This window comes from Eucyclogobius newberryi, unplaced genomic scaffold (assembly GCF_026437365.1).
Source record: "Eucyclogobius newberryi isolate DKJ021-1_F unplaced genomic scaffold, fEucNew1.0.hap1 SCAF_10, whole genome shotgun sequence".
Classification (NCBI taxonomy): domain Eukaryota; kingdom Metazoa; phylum Chordata; class Actinopteri; order Gobiiformes; family Gobiidae; genus Eucyclogobius; species Eucyclogobius newberryi.
In genome coordinates, this window is record NW_027315724.1 from 24,296,060 (window position 1) to 24,315,123 (window position 19,064).

At 41.5% G+C, this 19,064-nt stretch overlaps 1 protein-coding gene across 2 annotated transcripts in view; it reads left to right on the forward strand.

Moving 5' to 3' along the window:
• The window catches only part of LOC140378976 (neprilysin-like), a 56,246-nt gene that overhangs the window by 13,718 nt on the left and 23,464 nt on the right, over positions 1–19,064 (forward strand). For both annotated transcript variants that reach the window (XM_072464152.1, XM_072464153.1), the window contains exons 5-15: positions 5,701–5,781; positions 6,010–6,105; positions 6,196–6,314; positions 6,595–6,663; positions 7,119–7,253; positions 8,369–8,470; positions 8,612–8,748; positions 8,898–8,991; positions 10,350–10,478; positions 13,910–14,008; positions 14,096–14,173. In XM_072464152.1, coding sequence (XP_072320253.1) covers positions 5,701–5,781; positions 6,010–6,105; positions 6,196–6,314; positions 6,595–6,663; positions 7,119–7,253; positions 8,369–8,470; positions 8,612–8,748; positions 8,898–8,991; positions 10,350–10,478; positions 13,910–14,008; positions 14,096–14,173 — 1,139 coding nt within the window. The remainder of the gene's footprint in view (positions 1–5,700; positions 5,782–6,009; positions 6,106–6,195; positions 6,315–6,594; positions 6,664–7,118; positions 7,254–8,368; positions 8,471–8,611; positions 8,749–8,897; positions 8,992–10,349; positions 10,479–13,909; positions 14,009–14,095; positions 14,174–19,064) is intronic.

Sequence of the window (19,064 nt, forward strand, 5' to 3'; positions counted from 1 at the left end):
GATTCTGTATCACGCTGAGTACTTTGCCTCCAATTGACGTGATGTCTCAACCAAGCGTCAGGTGGTGCAAAATCCACTCTCAAATACTAGATGTGAGAGGAGAGGTAGGACTTAGCTGTGGTTAAACATTCGCAGCAGGCTGTCACTAATCCAATCACACACACCATCGGTGCCCTTTGGCAGGAAGCGCCCGGCAAGGGTCCTTTCTGAGGCCCTCATTAAGATTAAATGAGTTCGGCTGAAAATGAGAAAATGAGATCCAAAAAAATCCAACATGCATAACAATAAAAGGAAGAATGGAAATACTGCTGAGGATTAGTATAATTATGTGATTTAAGGGTTTCTGTACAGCAAAGGTACAACACAGTTGTTTTAATAATATGTTATATCAATATTTCAGTCTGTGGCCCGGTATATATATATATATATATATATATATATATATATATATATATATATATATATATATATATATATATATATATATATATACATATACATATATATATATATATATATATATATATATATATATATATATATATACATATATATCTGACCCTTGTTCTTTGTTCTTCACTTTTGGATTTATTTATTTATTTATTTTTAATGGCAATTTACGATGACAAATTACAATCATCACAAATTAGTTTTGGAATACAGTTTTTTTATTTTATAGTTAATTAAATAATAAAACGATTTTCCATAGTCAGCTAGATTTCTTCATTGTTTTGATGGATCTCTATACTCTCAATTATGAAACCCAGGAGCAGGCTTGATATGACTCCTTTTGATATCAAAGTGATCATAGGAAAAGGTCTCCAGTGCCACTAATAGCGCTCATGCGTTACGTCTGTTTTCACTTGTGCAAGTTCTGATGTTTGAGTCCCCCAAATTTACCCAAGGGTACGAATAAATGCACGCTTTTTTCCTACATCAAATATTAGTAGTTTCTTTTTTTATGGTCACAAAACTGTTCAGGAAAGGTCCAAACGTTCTAATATTGAGTACGGTAGTATATAAGTATTTATTCAGTTTGACATCTCTACTTAGGACAATACTGTGCGATCACGTGGGTAAATGGTACTTTCATCTTTGAGCCCTGAGTGTGTTCCTCTTGTGTCTGGTTTGATGCCAAGAATGTGTGAAGTAAGTTATACCTGTGCAGACTCAGGGGAGAGTTTTCAGTCGACTGCCTATGTAATTTAGTCTTACCCTGGTCCCCACATTGATTCTGAAGTTAGATGTGTCAGACTCGAGCATATATCTCCCAATGTAGCCTTAGCAGGAGATGACTTTATCATAACTTAACACAGCGGCAGGCGCAACAGTCCACTAGTGCTATGTTAAATTGAATAATGGCGTGTCAAAGTGTTTCAGATTTTTTTGGAGGAGAATTTTTCTGCTTCTCTGTTTCGTGGATATATTTCAATTACTGCTTAAATCACTTTTCTTTTTCTCCTAATAAAGTATGCTACCCACTAGGCTTTAGACCCAATTTACAACCTTTCTGTTCTGCAAAAGTAAAATTCTCAATAGGCGTCCGAAATATAGCACGGGGGCCCAATGAGCCCTCCAGGTCACTTTGTCCACATTATCTTGAGAAGTACTTTTTATTTCCACCACCGGTTTAACTTCAATAACTATATCATAACCCAACACTAAGCCACAACAGAAAATATGTCAAACATCAAATGCAAGGCTTGACTGTGTGCAGAGTCAGGGGCGTGGTCGGGATAGATGTATGATGCATTGTAGATGAAAGAAAAGTGACAGACCAGGTGCAGAACGTCGCAATAATAATACCACATGACGATAACATGTGACACTAACATCTTGTAAAACGCAATCATTTATGATGGCTTCAAACCTCAAAACCTCAGATAACTCTACTTTTTACAATAAGTTACAGGCCCTTGAAAAAAAATCCTCTAGGCAACCCTCCCCATGAGTCCACCCCATGTGAAGCTAATTTCCATTGAACAGTGAAAAAGAGAAAAAGACCATTGTGCAGTTTTGTAAAGAACATATCCTACTCCATATGCAAAATAGCTGAAGAAAACCCAACTATTTTTTCAAATCAAAACAATTTGCACTTCAGTCTTTAGTCTCTTTTTTCATAGTAATGGCAGCTTGGATAATACATCATATCAATGTCATTCATGATATCTTGTGTCAAAATGGAACTCTAAATAAAGATTAAGAAAAGGTTTACGCATTATTTAAGTTTGTTTGGTACATTTCAAGCTCTATTGTGCGCATCATTCTCTATTTCTTAACATCTTCCAGGGGGCCAGAGGATATTGGCTGGAAGGGCAGAGAGGCCCCCCAGGGCGCATGTTGCCTAACCGTGGTGGTGATGATTTGTTAGAACATTTAAAAATGCTGCAAGCTAAAAGACATTTAAAAAGACAAGTTTTTTTTATTTGCACACACCCGCTGCAGTTTGCATATCGGTCTGGCATCGGAGTGGAGGACGCCGTCATCTCCCTGCTGCACCGCTCTCTCTCTCACCTGGAAAAGCCTGGCAGCTCTGTGAGGATTCTGTTCTTCGATCTTTCCAGCGCCTTCAACACCATCAGCCGCTGCTCCTGAGGGACAAGCTGGAGACGGCTGGTGTGGAGTATGACCTGGCAGAGTGGATCCTGGACTACCTCACAGACCGACCCCAGTTTGTGAGAGCCCGGAACTGTGTGTCTGACACTTGGACCTGCAGTGTGGGGGCGCCCCAGGGCACTGTCCTCGCGCCCTTTCTCTTCACCCTTTACACTGCAGACTTCAGACATGACACGGACAGCTGTGTCCTGCAGAAGTTCTCTGACGACTCTGCCATCATCGGCTCATCACGGACGACGATGATGCGGAGTACAGAGGACTGGTGCAGGACTTTGTGGACTGGTGTCAGCGGAACCACCTCCTCATCAATGCGGGGAAGACCAAGGAGATGGTGGTGGATTTCCGCAGACGCCACCCCACTGCCCCCTCACCAGTGAACATCCAGGGACGGGACATTGAGAGAGTGGACTCATACAAGTACCTGGGTGTTCATCTGAACCACAAACTGGACTTGACTCACAACACAGACGCACTGTACAGGAAGAGCCAGAGTCGGCTCTACCTCCTGAGGAGACTCAGGTCTTTTGGAGTGACAGGGCCACTCCTGAAGACCTTCTACGACTCTGTGGTGGCATCAGCCCTCCTGTACGGTGTGGCCTGCTGGAGCAGCAGCATCACAGAGAGGGAGAGGAAGAGGCTGGACAGAGTCATCAAGAAGTCCAGCTCCGTCCTGGGCTGTGCTCTGGACTCGGTGCAGGAGGTGGGGGACAAGAGGGTCCTGGCTAGATTCACATCTATGCTGGACCATGAGTGTCACCCCCTGCAGGACACTCTCTCCGCTCTGGAGAGCAGCTTCAGTGAGAGACTGATCCACCCTCGATGTGTGAAGGAAAGGTTCTAACCCACTTCCTATAAGTGATCTGTTCTTTTCTTCTGGATCTACCTCTGTATCTACCTGCGTTGCACCAATGAAATTTCCCCATGTGGGACAATAAAGGAATATCTTATCTTATGTTCTGAATACAGATAATCCATTTGACACTTTTCGTGAATAAAATAGTGCAAATGCGTCATAGAAATGCAGATTACTTTATAATGGCATTGATTTTTATGGGCGATATATTGGAAATGCACGGGCTAAGCTCCATAGCCAGCACTTAACGATATGCTGATTTACAGTATGCCATAGATAATTAATAATGCTGTCTTTAAACTTGATACATGACTAAACCTTTGTGCTGTGAGGGATATGGGAGGTGGGGTATGGAATCTGAACTGCAGAGCGTGAAGAAAATGTCCAGGCTAATTTGTTTTTTTGTGGACTTTTAGTGACTAGTTTAATCATCACGTTTGACTTTGGCCAAAATAATTATTGCTGTGCCACTGGACCGCAAACAGGCCAGATTACAAAGGGATAACATTAAAGCCCTCCGTAACCTGCTTTTCACTGTTGTAGTTGGATCTGAGTAAACTGTTCAACTCTAATTCTGTTTCTCAATGTAGTGCTCTAATAGGCCATGTTAAGCTGCTTCTGTGCTGGGGGCTGTAGAAAAAAAACCACGACCCTGAAAACATACCTACATTTTGACCATTATTCACCTTATTCTTGTGCATTTGAGTATTACAACCGTACTACATTTTTGTAAATTGTTGGGTAATATTTTGAAGCAGCCTTGTCCACCCTTGTCCTAGTGGATGGCAATGATCAGCCAAAGTTTCATTTCTAGTTTATTATTTTTTGATTTGCATGTTTTTCCAAGTGCACAATTGTTAACTATGAAGAATGGTAAAATTCCAGATTGCATTTTCTTTTAAGGTCACGACACAGTTTTCCTATTATTTTCAAAACACATCCATAACTACATGTTATTAGTGATGGTAGGAATACTGCAGTAGAATGTAGTTAGAAACATATTTTGTCACATGGTCTGGTCAATGTACTGTATACTGAATACATAGATTACTTTCACGTTATATTATAGTGTAAAGAATATGACTTGGGATTAAAACAGCTTTATGTTTGTTTCAAAGTTAGTACACTACAGTTACTCAGTTATAAATGAATATTGTGAATACGTATTTACTTCCCAACACTGCATGTTCATCCTCTCACACCGACCTCATTCAACTGTTTGCGGGCTGGAGGACACATGTGGTTCCTAAGGCGATATACCTGAGGTTGTTGTTAAAACCACAACAAAAACATAAAGTTCACCATTGTTTTCAAGTGCTACATATGTATTATTTAGACCTAACCTCGACTTGACTTGTTTCATTGTTTGCAATATGTCGGGTCAAACCTAAACAACATCATTTTAATCATCAGCATCTCGAGAACAGAAGAGGCTCACTCCTACACTGGGCAGAGGCCTGAGGTGGCCTTTGAACAAAGTGCATGGACACTCCTTGCCTAACAATCTCGTTGTGTATCCCTGTTTTCTGGTCCATTTCTCAGCTAGTGCTTTTCTTACTGAAAAGGGCATTTGTAAGAGTTTGACCTTTGGGAGTTCGCTGATGGACTTGGAAAACTGCCACACAAGTACAAACATGAAACCCACAGAGAGTAGTGTTAATGAGAGCTGGCCCGTTCTCATCATCATTTTTGACCGATGGAGTTAATTAAAAAGGATTCTGTTAATTTATTGGCGAGTAGAAGTACTGTCAGTAATTTCCTTGTGTTGGAAATCTGTATTGACAGGGTTAGGGTTAGGGTTGTTTGTTGTTAAACATTGACACTAACAGTAACAGTTCTCTGCTCAGTCCCCTATTCACTCCAGTCCACACAGTTACACACTGGGGATTGTGAAATAATGTGAGCACAGCTGCCTGGACAGACTGACCGAGCCATAGCGGCAATGACCTTTTCTTAAACCACCACCACACAAAGTATGAAAATGGGGAGGGGCAAGGAATTGTAGGTCAGATGAATTAAATTGTAACAGTGAATTAATGTATAATATATTTCTTATAAATATATATATATATATATATATATATATATATATATATATATATATATATATATATATATATATATATATATATATAGATAGATAGATAGATAGATAGATAGATATCTCCCCGTGGCCCTTGCTCTCTTGTCGTTGCTTGTGTTTATTCTCATATTTTTGTCTTCTCCTGTAGGTGTCCTCGAACAGAGTGTCGAGGGTGAGGCTCCTGCACTCACCAAGGCCAAGACCCTCTACACGTCCTGCACCAATGAAAGTGAGCCATTTTGTGATGTGAACTCAAACTTTACTTGATCCAAGGATCACTTTAGTAATGAAATGAAAAAAGTACAGTTATAAAACAATAGCATTCCAACTTCTACTATGTTACTTAATCCAGCCAGCAGGGGTCAGTAACAGAAATAAATGCGGTTTTTAATACATTTTCCCCACTCTCTGACTGACTTGGCTGACTACTAACTTCATATTCTTTTGTTTTTTGAAGGTCTGATAGAACACAGGGGAAGCTTACCATTGCTGGAAATGCTGCCTGATGTGTTTGAATGGCCTATGGCTCTGGAAAATTGGGACACAAGTTATGGTAATACATTCTCTAAAACCTTGGATATTCCTAAATGAATAGTTGCTGTGTTCTTATCGTGTTGTCTCGTCTCACTTCTTTTGTCGTCAGGTGCAACTTGGAGACTGGAGGATGTTGTTGCTAAACTCAATGCGAAATACGATACTCAACTTTTGGTGAACTTTTTTGTTGGCACCGATGACAGAGATTCCAAATCGCACATCATTCATGTAGGTGTGCAACTGCAGCGAGATGTTCTCCTTTTACAGACAATAAACAATTTGCAAAGTTGAATCATAATGTAAAAAGTGAATGCAATGATTGTCAGTGATATTATTATACACTTATTATACACAAAATTGTATTGAAAAGCAGCCATTTTCCATTTGAAACACAAAAACTAATTCTTATTGACATTTCACACTTGAATTATCCTACATTTTGCTGTGAATTGCTCAAATATAGAATCGCAAACTTCATATATTGTTTTATTTCCATATTTGTTGCCAGTTTGACCAGCAGTCCAGTCTCGGCCTCCTGTCTCGAGACTATTACTCCTGCAGTGGGCCTTACGCAGAGGTGAGCTCACTTGTACTGCACACAAGGCAAACATAAAATATACCCACACGTGTGAGTGTGGCTTAACCTGACATACATCCAAAGCAGCTGCATGTGTTGATTTGGGTGCGTGCCACGGAGTCTCTGTTTCACGTCCCCTGGAGCTTGTTCCTGGAAACTAAAGAGCAAAGGGGGTGTCACTTAAAACAGCCGTACTTAAGTTAATGCGTACCTAAAAAGGGTATGCCAACATGTGTCTCTCCATGTGCAACGTATAAAAGTCTGCCAAGATGATAAGGGATGATTAAATGTGAGATTAAGTCCTGCGTTAATATGGTCCAGATGACTGTGATTCGAGCAGCAATCTTTCTCCGATTAATATAACTTTCAAACTTATAACGTAAATGCCTCTTTCACTGCGGTAGTGTAAGTGCGTTGATGGACTTACGAATGAATTGTCTATGTTTGATTGACAGGGGTGTCGGGCGTACGAACAGTTCATGATTGACCTGGTGAAGCTCATACGCACGGACCGGGGATTGTACATCAATGAAACCACTATCAGAGACGAGGTGACGCGAGTTTTCGACTTGGAAAAAGACATTGCCAACGTAAGCAAACACAAGAAGCTTTCAGGAATCAGAGTTAACAAAGCTTTCACATATTACTAGCTGTGGGGATCAAATTGTGACCACCAACTCATTTTGGTCCCTTTCGAGTTTACAATTTGGTGTAATTTAACCTTCTCTGGTGGAGGGTCTACTACTTGCTTGTCTCCACGGATATGTTATTGCTTTGCCTGGAAGGTTCAATGACATTTCAAAGGCATTTAATCTTGCATTTATTCAATTCAAGGTATTACCTTGAGTTGTATTTAGCTTCATTGATGATAGTTTGATGAATTGAAAGTCGTCTCCCCTCCGAGTGTCAGAAACACTCCATTCTGAATTTGCCTGATTTGTTATGTTATATGTCAGGCTCCAAGATCTTTTTCTCTGTTTTTAAGCCTATAAAAAATCTACTTGTTCTGAGCATTACATGACCATTGCAACATGCATGGCTATATTAGCATGCTGGAGGAAAGCTAGTTTATTCATCCCAAAGTAAATTGCTGCATGGGAAATGCTACATCAATTTGCATTTTGTAAACAATTTTGGTTTCAAAACATGTGTCCAACTAAAAGGTACTCAAGAGCATGTTTCTGGGCCAATGAAAATACAAACAATGCATAATATTTGTCCTTTAATGTTATACTGTTGAACACCAGAACAGTCACTTGCATGTTTTAGGTTTGAAATTCAAGTAAAGGTTGGGCGTTATGTTCTTTCTACGTCATTCCAATAACTCTAGGTTGTATATAAGTATATTACAAAGCTGTCTTATGGCTCCACTCTGGATGGTTATTAACCAGCCACCGCCACACTCCACGTCACAAACAGCTCTGGGAAAACCTGTAGTTTTCCAGGCTGCACATTTGTCTTTGTGAGTCTGTCTTACTTACTGCCATGCTTCACTTCACCTCCACTCCACCGCTGGCTTTTATAGGGAATTTGCTACCTTCTCAGACTTGACATTTACAGACCTGAAGCCTCCTGGGACCGCTGATATGTTTGTTGGTGCTGAACCTCGCAGTGTAGATGTATGGATGTGTCTGGGGAAAGGCAAGGGGATGTTGTGACAGGATTTGTGATTTCTACCCCCAACTTTTTCCTTCTACTCTCCAAGGCTACGGACACCCCAGAGGACCGGAACAACCCTGTGCTGCTTTACAACAAGATGGATTTGGGAGACATGAACGCCAACTTCACCCTTGCAGTTGAATCAAAGGTCAAAATAAACATAATTTCAAAGCATTATTTGAATTGAATTGACCCATTTTTGAAGTAGACATTAGGCTAAACATGCATGAATCACTACAAATACAACCCCATTATAATATAGCTAATATTTGTGTCTTTTACCCCATAGACCTTTAACTGGACGTACTTCACGGCCAAAATGATGAACACAGTCAACATCACTATCCCCGATACAGAGAAAATCATCAACTATTCACCAAACTATTTCAGAAAACTCAACGTTCTCCTCGACAAATATAGCAAACGGTGAGATCAGGCGGCACTACCTTTAAAAATACAAAAGTTTGTGGGGGTTAGAGTGCCCAGCATGTTGTAAAAACAGCAGCTCGTCTTTGCCGTTCGCTACAGCTTTGCTTTTATGCGAGTGTTTTCTTTGAACATTCTTCATTTTACAGGGATTTACAGAACTACGTGGTGTGGTGCTTTGCTATGAACATGGTGGTGGGCCTGAGCCGACCGTACAGGGACACCAGAAAAGCCTTTATAAAGGTACAAGCTGTGTGCCTAAAGGTGTCACTATAAATGATACACTGAGGCCGTCTTAACTTCTTTGAGTAACTGTGGTCAAGTCAAGTTCCCAATAGGCAGACTCTAATAGTCTGTTTGCTGTAACCCGAGCCAACTTTTTTCAAGTGGGTCGGACGGTAGGCAAATTCTTATTTTTTACTTTGACGGCAAAAAGATATCAAAATTTTGCCATTTTTTGAGGTCGGAGTGACCACCAGGGGTCAAGCTTCAACAGTCTCTATCAACCCGATCAGGAGACTAAATCTCACGATTTTAAGATATTTCAATCGACCTTTTGTACGCCGCTATCCTTTATTTTGGTAGCGAAGGCGAGCGGGGGGAACATGCGTCGGACACGGGCGCCGCCATGTTGTTGTGATGACGCTGCTGGGCGTGTTTCAATCCCAGAATGCATTGCGTAAGTCAAATTTCCCAGTCATACCCACCGTGATAGAGCGTGACATGTACTATGAACACTACAGTGGCGCCGACAGAGGCAAACCAACTTGCTAAAGGCAATATAAAGACATTTATGCGTATTTTGTTTTGTCACAGACGCATGTGGAGGGCCGAATATATAGACGCACATACTTTGCGCAGTGCATTATCAGTCCTTTGGGATGAAAGATAGGTTTACCAGTGTGATAAAAATACTTGACACGGCGGTTTAGGAAAGACCAGTCGGTGAGCCGGCAAAATAATTGAAAAATAAAAGATTTTGACGTTTTTTCAACAAAATGCTGATAGTTCATAAAGTCGGTTAGTTTCATACCGGGTCGGTCGGGTTACGGCAAACAGACATATTATTTTGCTCAGCCTTACTTATTTACTTTCCCTCACACGTCTTATCCCTCTTTGTCCCTTGCCTTGTTCTGGATTAGGCCCCAAATTTCACATTGTATTCAGCTTATCAAGGTTCACATTGTTTCTTGTCTGGGTTTCCTTTGGGTACTCTCCATAGGGTTTTCTCCATCTACCCAAAACATGCACAATAATTCAAATCATCCAGCTCAGGTAGTCCTTGCCCAAAATCTGGAAATGTGTCCCATGGCTACTGACAGCTTGTACCAGTAGCCTTGAAGGACAAATCAAACGAAGAGGACAAATTTCCCTACAGGAACCATAAAATGTCCCTTAACCTGAAAGAGTTGTCTGCCATGTTTTTTTCTCACAATGGCTCATAGTCGCAGAGAAAAAGCACCACCAAGAGATGAATAAAATTAAAATATGGATCTACACACAATACACAATGACATTCAACGTACAATGATGCTACAATCACAAAGAACACTCCTGAGATCGGTGCTTTGAATGGCTCTGTTCTGTCCCGGGCTCCACAGGCTCTGTCCGGCACCACCTCTGAGGCAGCCGTGTGGCGACAGTGTGCCGTGTACGTCAACAACAACCTGGAGACCGCGGTGGGCCGGTTGTACGTGCAAGAGGCCTTCTCTGAGAAAAGCAAGGAACTGGTCAGTGTGGATTCAATTCTCAATGAATGATTTTCGCTCCCTGATAAATGGTTGTCCTTAAGAGTTTAGATTTGTTGTCCCGAAAGGAAATGTATCTTGGGATTAGAGCACTTCCAGCTGCTACACACAGCTAAACACTTTTCTTAACAGGAAGCTATGACCCAGTATATAAACAATACACAAAACGAGTTAAAAATAAGATTACGAGAAGATGAAAAATATGTGCAGGTTTTGTTAAGTAGGTTTTATCATAAAAGCAACAGAAACAAGGAGAAAAGAAAACTTTGAACAACCAGATTAAAGACTCCTTTACCCCCACGCACTTATAACACTTATACAGGGTTTGTGCTCCCAGAATGACTAAGCAATTGCAGTACAAGCATTCATAAAAGCTTATAAGACCAAGAGATAATATTATGATTATGATTATTATTACGATTATTATCACCATCATTATGACTTTTTATCAGTACAAGTAATAGACCAGACGGGTGCATATGTTCCTTTGGTTTCAAGCACAAGTAAGTATTTGAGGACAGATAAATCCATTAGAACTTTAATAACTATCATTTGAAAGTGAAATCTTCTAATCTGGTTCCCAATATAACCATAATTATAATAGCTTTGTTCTTTTATATGCTCGTTCTCTTTGCACCAGTCTTTTTCCTCCTTTCTGTTTTTACACTCGACGTGATGCCCACTCAGCTCTCTGCTCTGGATGCATGTGGTTATAAATGTCCCATAGTCCACGTGACTATCGTGTGTGTGAATGCATCTGCTACACAGTGTAAATCATCACCTTCATGTGCTTTACCATATGGATTTCTTATACAGCCAAATGGACTTGTGCATTTCTCTGCAAAACTGACACATAACTGCAGCTAGCACCCAGTCTATGAGCAGATTTATAACATTGTTTATGTATATTTCTTCATGTCACGGATTTCGGGAGTAGTAAATATGTATTACAACACACAGGAGATGAATCTGGGCATGCGTGGAATACAGAAACTTATTTAGTCGAGTTTCCTGGTGCGACCTTTCTTTGGCCCTAGAATAATGAAAAACAAACTAACCAAGTGAATAATAAGAGAGAGAAATGCAGGCTCAGTCAGTTGGACCAAAGACAGATGTGTTAGTATACGTTACACATAAGGCTAAATAAAATTAAAAGCATAATTCTGTCTTTATGGTCGTGGAAAGAGATGTTTGTTTTTCTTTGTTGTTTTTACAGTAGAGCAACTCCAGCCAAAGGGTCAGTATAAAACTTGAAAGCAAAGTAAAAAAACAGATCACTGTTGGTTGGTCAGGGACATTCTGACAAATGTATCCACACCATGTCTTACAAATACAGTGTTTAATGCATCACTTATGTTTTTATGCCTTTGTTTCCTAAATATTTCACAAAAGCCAACCTTTTCTTTTGCCTTTAACTGAACATACCACAAATGGTAGTAGAGATTGGTACATTTACATGGCCAGAAAAGTTAAATCAAATTCTTATATCTAGATTAATCAAATAACCCAATAATAAGATCTTGTTATTGTGATCAGATGCCCAAGAGAAATCTGATCATGCCGTGTCAGTTAATTATTGTATTTGCAAAACGAAGTACAATACATTATAGAACAATTAAAAATGTTCACACTTTCTTTCATTTTTGTCCTTGCCACGTTACTTTGACCTTTTCTGCATCATTTCCTTGTGAAAAGCTGCACAAGTGTGAACAGTCACATTGACCACGACTCACATCAGATGGAACTATTTTCATGACATTTCATAAATCGGATAATGATGACATTTCTGGTCTGCATGTGAACATAGCCCCTGATTTCTTCAGAATGAAGATTTGATTAAAAAAAGAGTTTATATGACGATGATGAGGTGCAGTTTGATGCCTATAAATCATTAACCATTGTCCATGTATTATGCACAAAGTTAAGCATTTAAAGTATACATTTACAATGGTAACAGCCTGTGATTAATCAAATTTGAAAGATTCTGCGCAATATACTAATTCCTAAACCCTTTGGGGAGCTACTTGGAAGAAAGTAGAGAGCTAGAAGCAGCTTCCGGGCCACAGGTTGGAGTAAAAGAGAGCACTTGACTTGGCAGCCAGTTGCCATAATAAGCACATATGTAACACCATCCTGTTCAATATTTTCTGCTACATATAGAAAAGTGCAGGTAAACTGTACCTCTGCACTATGTACATGTCCTACTTGGGCACCATTATTATAATGGGTGCAAAAGAAACAAGAATGTCTGCCTTGCTTTGAACTAGTTTGATCGTCCACAGTATCCAGAGATACAAAACATGTTTTTAAACCACACGAGGGATCCACCAGAAAAAGATTTAAAGTTGTCATGTCATGGTCATAAACAAGTAAAGCACAGCTTGGACCAGGCTGAAACGCAAGACTAGAAATGTGTGAGGAAATGTGAACAGCATACTGTAGCATCTGCGATCGATGGCAGTGGGTGATCAGGTGGAGATTCCTGGTGGAGGAACAGATTTGATTGCATGGAGCCCCATTGATTTGGAGTGTGGCAAGATGGCTGACCTATAAAACTTGGCAGTGCCACTGCAAGTTTTACATGCCAACTTCAGATTCAGATTTCAGACATGATGTCTGTAAAGTGCATTTACACATGCTAAGAATTTACCGGTAGTATGTGTTTTCAACCTCTTCTGTCACTTATACTATGCTTAAAAACAGATTTATAATAAACTCAGTACTCACTGCTATTAGAAAATAACTACCACAAGCATAGTTTTAGGTTCATGAAGTTATAATCATAAGTCGTGTGGCTTTAGCCTGAGAGTTCTGGCAGTAGGAGGCCTCCCTGTGTCTTGTGGTTGCCCATGGCCTGGTGTCCAAGTGTGTTGCAGTATGTTAGTGAGAGTCTCACTGATGTGATGAGACAGAGGAATGCATCTGCCGGCACCACCGTCATTATGGCAATCTGTCAGCAAATGCAACCTTCCCTCTTTCCTTTTTACACTGCATTTAAGTTTTTTTGTGTGTGTCTTGTTTTTGACATGTATTATGCGAGACATGTTTGCACAACAAAATCCCATGGTGAAGGTGTCAGTCTGTCTCTCTGTGTACAACCACAACAATACCTCAAAAGTAGTATGGTATAAAAACATTGCCCTGGAAAGGATTCATACACCAAATACAAAATAGTTACTTTAATTGCCTGAACATAGAAAGTACTTTGAGACACATTTCATCATTCGGTTACACAACAGCTTTTCCCAACAGACTTTGTTACTCTCCACAAGCCCTCTTAGCAAAACGCTAAACGCCCACACTATGGAGACTTTGAAATATAGTCCACTATATAGTTAAGCATGGGGCCATCTTCCATCTTCTAACTGCTGATTTGATTACTTTTTTTCTGTGTTAATCTGTGTGGGTCCCAGATGCAGGAGATGATTAAGGATATCCGAGAAGTGTTCATTAGCAATCTGGATGACCTGACCTGGATGGATACGCAGACCAAGAAGGCAGCTGAGGAAAAGGTTTACCTCAGTTTACTTCAGTCTTACATTTGTAGTAAGTTGGAACATGGAAACTTAAATGTTTTTTTTTTTTTCTTCCTTTTTCAGGCTAGAGCTATCCGGGAGAGGATTGGTTATTCTGAAAACATAATGGACAATCAGTTCCTCAACAATGAGTATAAAGATGTGAGTGTGAGAGTGCAAGTAACACTTATACAGCGTGTTATATTCTATTTTAAAGAATAGGCTTGATACTCGTTACTAATTTTGATACCACGAAGACAACTGAAATGCAATTGACTAAGTCCATTTCAATGTAATCTTTTAAACAACATAATAGTTTGATTTATGATACCATGTGATCTAATGCTAGTTCGGATAAAGATCAAGGTCATTTTAAGGAAAGGTCAAAGTTGGTCCTATTTCAGTGGGACTTTTCCGATCTAATAAAGGTAAATAAATCAATGAAAATAAATAGATTTGATAGTAGTAGTAGTAGTAGTAGTAGTAGTAGTATTGAATATGATCTAATTTTAGATACTTTTGACAACCCTATATAATAAATCAAACTTGGTCAAAGTCTTGTTAGGCCCGAGCCCCAGCAGGGGGAGGGCCTATTGCTCCCGCAACGCTGCCGAAGGCAGCGTTGCAACTGTCTGACCAAACATGCGGGCGCAGCCCGCATGTTTGGTACCCCGTCGCCCCTGGCAAGTACAGTGAACTAGCCCATGCCGAAGGCATGGATCATGCATACTTACTCCTGCTATGACAGAAATAGTCAACAGCAGCGTGAAGCGCTGCATTCCTCCAAAAACCCTCCTGGCATCGTCCCGTATGCGAGAATCCATGCCGCAGGCATGGGCCATGCTTGTATCTGCTCAAATCAATGGAAGTCTATGGGGAGTGGGCGGGGCATCCCTACGGAATAGGGAGTGACGAGCGCGTAAGCGCTCGTAATGATGATTCCACCCCATGGCGGCATCGGGAAGGCTTAGAGCTTTCAAACGATGTATAATTTGTTGTTATAGTGGAAACGGCTATATTGTTTTTGCTAAAAATATTATTATTTTTATTAGGCCCGAGCGCCACAAGCTGGCGAGAGGCCTATTAATCTCGTAAGGCCGTGCGAAGCACGGCTGCGAAAGTGCGCACGAAGTGCGCACGAAATCGAGCGCGAAGCGCTCGCCCACCTCCAAACACTCACTAACGCACTCCTTCACTCACGCACGCCCCGTGCATACTAATTAGTAGTAGGAAAATGGAACTTTACCGTTGTAAACGGGCGAAGCCCGTGCAAAAGTACGCACTAAACGAGCACTTTACATTGGGATGACGACCGCGAAGCGGTCGTCATCCCAATATAAAGCACTCATTTGCGCTAAGTAGCTCACGAATACGTTCCCCATCTCTTGCATGTTCCGTGCATATAAGCATGTAATGCAAAAATTGAACATTATTACTGTATATAGGGCCAAAAACACAAAGTGAGCGGAGCCCACTCAAAATTAACGAAAGTACCCGTCAGTGACCAGGGACCCACACCATGAGGTAGGAAAGCGCGAGCGCTTTCCGAAAATGTATAGTTCATGATATTTGAAAAATGGGAAACATTGTTTTCGCATCGGAATATTTAGGCCCGAGCCCCAGCAGGGGGAGGGCCTATTGCTCCCGCAACGCTGCCGAAGGCAGCGTTGCAACTGTCTGACCAAACATGCGGGCGCAGCCCGCATGTTTGGTACCCCGTCGCCCCTGGCAAGTACAGTGAACTAGCCCATGCCGAAGGCATGGATCATGCATACTTACTCCTGCTATGACAGAAATAGTCAAAAATTAGTGAATGGGCGTAGCCCATTCACTAATTGTTGACAACAGCAGCGCGAAGCGCTGCATTCCTCCAAAAACCCTCCTGGCATCGTCCCGTATGCGAGAATCCATGCCGCAGGCATGGGCCATGCTTGTATCTGCTCAAATCAATGGAAGTCTATGGGGAGTGGGCGGGGCATCCCGACGGAATAGGGAGTGACGAGCGCGTAAGCGCTCGTAATGATAATTCCACCCCATGGCGGCATCGGGAAGGCTTAGAGCTTTCAAACGATGTATCATTTGTTGTTATAGTAAAAACGGCTATATTGTTTTTGCTAAAAATATTATTATTATTATTATTATTAGGCCCGAGCCCCAGCAGGGCGGAGGGCCTATTGCTCCCGCAACGCTGCCGAAGGCAGCGTTGCAACTGTCTTACCAAACATGCGGGCGCAGCCCGCATGTTTGGTGCCCCGTCGCCCCTGGCAAGTACAGTGAACTAGCCCATGCCGAAGGCATGGATCATGCATACTTACTCCTGCTATGACAGAAATAGTCAACAATTAGTGAATGGGCGTAGCCCATTCACTAATTGTTGACAACAGCAGCGCGAAGCGCTGCATTCCTTCAAAAACCCTCCTGGCATCGTCCTGTACGCGAGAATCCATGCCGCAGGCATGGGCCATGCTTGTATCTGCTCAAATCAATGGAAGTCTATGGGGAGTGGGCGGGGCATCCCGACGGAATAGGGAGTGACGAGCGCGTAAGCGCTCGTAATGATGATTCCACCCCATGGCGGCATCGGGAAGGCTTAGAGCTTTCAAACGATGTATAATTTGTTGTTATAGTGGAAACGGCTATATTGTTTTTGCTAAAAATATTATTATTATTATTATTATTATTTTTCTTGTTCTTCTTCAGCGCTTTGATCTCTAATTTGACCCCCTGAACATGCTCAAAAACTCACCAAACTTTGCCCAAAATTCAGAATCGGCGAAAAATTTTATTTTTTCTGGGCCATTTTTTTTTTCGTTAAAAAATGGCGCGACAGCGCCACCGACAAAAGTCAAAATACATTGCGCCTATGGGAGACGCCCCGAGGTCAACTTTGGCGTAAAGCTACGAAATTCGGGACACGCATTCCTGTCGTGAGGACGAACAAAAAAAATCATTGTGGCCACGCCCCCAGACTTACCCTATGGCCGCCATCTTCCTTTGAAAATGAAAATACGCTGTGTTAGTCATTTTGTTCACGTCAAACTTTGACGAACTCCTCCTAGGGCGTTTTGCCCACCGACTTCAAAATCGGCGGACGTCCTCTGGACAAGTGGGGCATCTAAAGTTATTCAATTTTTTGAGATACCTTTAACGGTCTGTGTGCGGCGCAGCCGCAAAGTTGGACAACTTATTTTGGAATATTGCAGATCTAAAAATTGCTCCCATTTGATCAAAACCAGTCCGATTAGGACCAAATTTGAATCAGTTGTTAAACTTTCTAGTTTGGACCAGTTTAGGCTGACAAAATTGAAATGGCCGCGATAGCGCCCCCTACAGAGTGACCTTTAAATTAACATTGAAGGTCAAAAATTAGTTTTACCAAAATTGTCTAAACTTTACCCAAAATTCTATTTTGCCGTCCCGATCACAAAAGCCAATCACAAAAATGCCTAAATTTTTACGGCGTAGTCGTAGCGATGACAGAAACCTCCCATGTTATCCCTATGGGAAAACCACCAAATCTCTCAAATTACCACATTTTTATGTTTTACACTTCAACGAACTCCTCCTAGTGTGTTTTGCCCACCAACCTCAAAATCGGTGTACGTCCTCTAGACAAGTGGGGCATCTAAAGTTATCCAAATTTTAAGGATAACTTTTACGGTCTCTGTGCGACGGAGCCGTAAACGTTTCCCAGAATTCTGACTATTTGGCCTTCAGAGTGGCCTATAAACAATATAGTTTTTCCAAATGACATGATATTTTGAACAAAATTCTAATTTGCCATCCTGATCATAAAAGTATGAGAGCCAAAGTCATATTTTGTACGGCGTAACCGTAGCGATGACAGAAACATCCCATGTTATCCTTATGGAAAAATCGCAGAATCGCTCAAATCACCACATTTTTACGCTTCACACTTTAATGAACTCCTCCTAGGGCGATTGTCCGATCAAGTTCATATTTGGAGAATATCATCTACACAAGCGGGGCATCAAAACTTATCCATATTTTGATTCTAAGTGCTACAGTCTCTGTGTGGCGGACCCGCAAATATATGTCAGAAAACCGCGATATCTCTAAAATGACCACATTTTTATGCTTCACACTTTAATGAACTCCTCCGTGGGCAATAGCTCAATCAAGCTTTACTTTGGGAAATATCATCTACACACGCGGGGCATCAAAAGCTATCCATATTTATATTCCAAGTGCTACGGTCTCTGTGCGGCGGCGCAGCAAATTTGACTGACACTTGTGTTCATTTGCACTGGATTGGCCATGTCGAATGTGTCGCCGTCTGTCAAGTTCTTTTTTAATTCAAGACGCAATAAGGGCGCCATCTTTATCAAGTCGAAAGCGCAGAGTCGGAAGGCCGGCGGCCCGCGAGGGCCGTTGGATGCCGCTTGCGGCTTTAATTATTATTATTAGGCCCGAGCCCCAGCAGGGGGAGGGCCTATTGCTCCCGCAACGCTGCCGAAGGCAGCGTTGCAACTGTCTTACCAAACATGCGGGCGCAGCCCGCATGTTTGGTGCCCCGTCGCCCCTGGCAAGTACAGTGAACTAGCCCATGCCGAAGGCATGGATCATGCATACTTACTCCTGCTATGACAGAAATAGTCAACAATTAGTGAATGGGCGTAGCCCATTCACTAATTGTTGACAACAGCAGCGCGAAGCGCTGCATTCCTCCAAAAACCCTCCTGGCATCGTCCCGTACGCGAGAATCCATGCCGCAGGCATGGGCCATGCTTGTATCTGCTCAAATCAATGGAAGTCTATGGGGAGAGGGCGGGGCATCCCGACGGAATAGGGACTGACGAGCGCGTAAGCGCTCGTAATGATGATTCCACCCTATGGCGGCATCGGGAAGGCTTAGAGCTTTCAAACGATGTATCATTTGTTGTTATAGTAAAAACGGCTATATTGTTTTTGCTAAAAATATTATTATTATTATTATTATTATTATTATTATTTTTCTTGTTCTTCTTCAGCGCTTTAATCTCTAATTTGACCCCCTGAACATGCTCAAAAACTCACCAAACTTTGCCCAAAA